Source organism: Manacus vitellinus, unplaced genomic scaffold (assembly GCF_001715985.3).
Source record: "Manacus vitellinus isolate BGI_N305 unplaced genomic scaffold, ASM171598v3 scaffold_47_pilon, whole genome shotgun sequence".
NCBI lineage: Eukaryota > Metazoa > Chordata > Aves > Passeriformes > Pipridae > Manacus > Manacus vitellinus.
Window position 1 is genome coordinate 155,056 of NW_021940585.1, and position 2,210 is coordinate 157,265.

A 2,210-nucleotide genomic window follows, 5' to 3' on the forward strand; every position below is an offset into this window, starting at 1 on the left:
GGGGGGTTTGGGGTCCCAGCTCACGTGGCCGGGGCGTGTTGAGCTTCCTGTCCCACCAACACCCCAAGTTCTTCTCCTCAGGGTTAGTGCAGGACCTACCCAAACGTTGTGCTGGCCCAGCTGGGTGCTGGCAGCCCGTGGAGGCAGCACTTCAGGGGGTTTGGGAAGATGCTCCTGGTGGGACTGTGGGAACTCACCATCCCTGGAATTTTGGGGGGATTTTGGCCCTGGCAGCACCACAGCAAACCTGGGTGATTTTTGGAGCTGGGATGTGCCAAGTCAGGGTAGCACCCTACTGGTGTTGGGTGGCAGATCCCCACCCAAAAAAAGCCTCAAGGAAGGGGCTGTGAGGGCAGGAGGGGCTGTGAGGGCAGGAGGGGCTGGGACTCTGGGCTGCTGAACAAACGGAGCCGGTACCCATGAGCTGAGACAGGAGGGTGGTTTTCTCGTGGTGGCTTTGTCTGGGGGACAAAACCCAATAAAAACCTGGGCTGTTGTTAGTTATTTTTAGTTGTGCTAACTTTTTTTTCCAAGGCTGGGAAGCTGCTTCCCTGGCAGGTCCCTGGGGGCCGCGGGCAGCAGGTCTCGAGCTCGCACAGAAAATGGCTTTGAATGGGGAGGAGATGGGAGTTAAAAGCCGACTTGTGCCCCTGGTAAATCAATCGACCTGATGGGGAATGTTTCCAGCAGGCCACGAGTCCTGCCAAGAGCTTTTAGCTGCTCCCAGGACTGATGGAACCAAGAGCTGGGATGATTTTCAGCAGCTGGTCCCCGGTTGCTGCTGGGGGTGCTGCTGGGTCCCCAGACCGGTCACCGTGCCAGCCTGGGAGGTGGGAAGTTTTCCTGCCAGCTGTGGGATTTAGGGGCTTTCATTCCAACGGGATGTGGGGGTTGAAAAGCCTCTGTGTCTGGGCATTGCTCACCAGAGCTGTGCAGTGACACCTGATGGAGAAGGAGACCTTTGTTTTGGTGCAAACAGGGTGGGTTTGGGGCTGTGTTGGGTCTGCAGGGAAGGAGGGCGGGTTGAACCCATAAAGCAGAATTCCATGGCTTATCATGTGGATTAGGCACTGTCTGCCTGCCTGACAGCCCCTCGCCTGGGAAGCAGGCCCTGGCACATGGGGAGAGGCGGTGGGTGACTCAGAGCTCCAATCAATGGTAATTAATTCAATGATAACAAATGAGAGGGAGAGAGAGAGAGAAGAAAAAACACTGTGGGATTAATGCACCAGGCTTGGCTTTGGGACATCTGGCTTGGGGTTGGCTTGGGAAGTTTTGGGCAGGAGCAGCTTTCTGGGAGGAAAAGGCTGCAGTGGGAATGACATTTTTACTGTGTTCTTCATTTTTACCCTCGAAATCCCCGTGGCTCCACGTCTGGTTTCTCTTGGAGAATCGTTTCCCAGGTCTCCATCTCTGGCTCCATTCTGAGGCTTTTGTTAAACCATTTTTTCCTGGATTACTGATGGAACAGCAGCATTTTTATCCCTCTGGAAAAGGCCATTTTGCTTTGTGGTTAGGCTGTTCTCTCCCTCCTACAAAGTCGGGGTGCCCTGGAAGCTCAGCCTCCCTCCCACTCCCCTATTTCTCCCCAAACAGCTGCTGGAACATGATGTTTAATGTGTTTAATATTTGTGTCTTTGATTGCAGACTCCTGCCAGGACGCCCTCGCTTCCAGTTACGCCCAGGGCGAGGTGGTCACCTTCTCCTGAGCCCCGCTGGATCCAGGGAGGGCCCCGCTGAGGGACGCCTTCCCCCAGGGATGCCCTTCCCAAGGGATGCTCTTCCCAAGGGATGCCCTCCCCGAGGGATGCTCTCCCCAAGGGATGCCTTCTCTTAGGTGGAGGGATGTGTATCCTGAGGGATGCTCTCCCCAAGGTGGAGGGATGTGTATCCTGAGGGATGCTCTCCCCAGGGTGGAGGGATGCTCTCCCTGAGGCCAAGAGATGCTTTCTCCAAGGGATTCTGTTCCCAAGGCCAAGGGATGCTTTCCCTGAGGCCAAGGGATGCTCTTCCCAAGGGAGATGCTCTCCCCAAAGCTGAGGGAAGCTCTTCCCAAGGGAGATGGTCTCCCCAAAGCTGAGGGATGCTCTTCCCAAGGGAGATGCTCTCCCTAAAGCTGAGGGAAGCTCTTCCCAAGGGAGATGGTCTCCCCAAGGCTGAGGGAAGCTCTTCCCAAGGGACATGCTGTCCCCAAGGCCAAGGGATGCTCT

General features: G+C 56.0%; 1 protein-coding gene across 1 annotated transcript in view; it reads left to right on the top strand.

Moving 5' to 3' along the window:
* The window catches only part of KCNC4 (potassium voltage-gated channel subfamily C member 4), a 19,730-nt gene extending 18,021 nt beyond the window's left edge, over nucleotides 1–1,709 (top strand). The window contains exon 4 of the mRNA XM_018079550.3: nucleotides 1,648–1,709. Within this exon, the coding sequence (XP_017935039.3) occupies nucleotides 1,648–1,709 (62 nt within the window). The remainder of the gene's footprint in view (nucleotides 1–1,647) is intronic.
* Nucleotides 1,710–2,210: the final 501 nt, after the last annotated feature.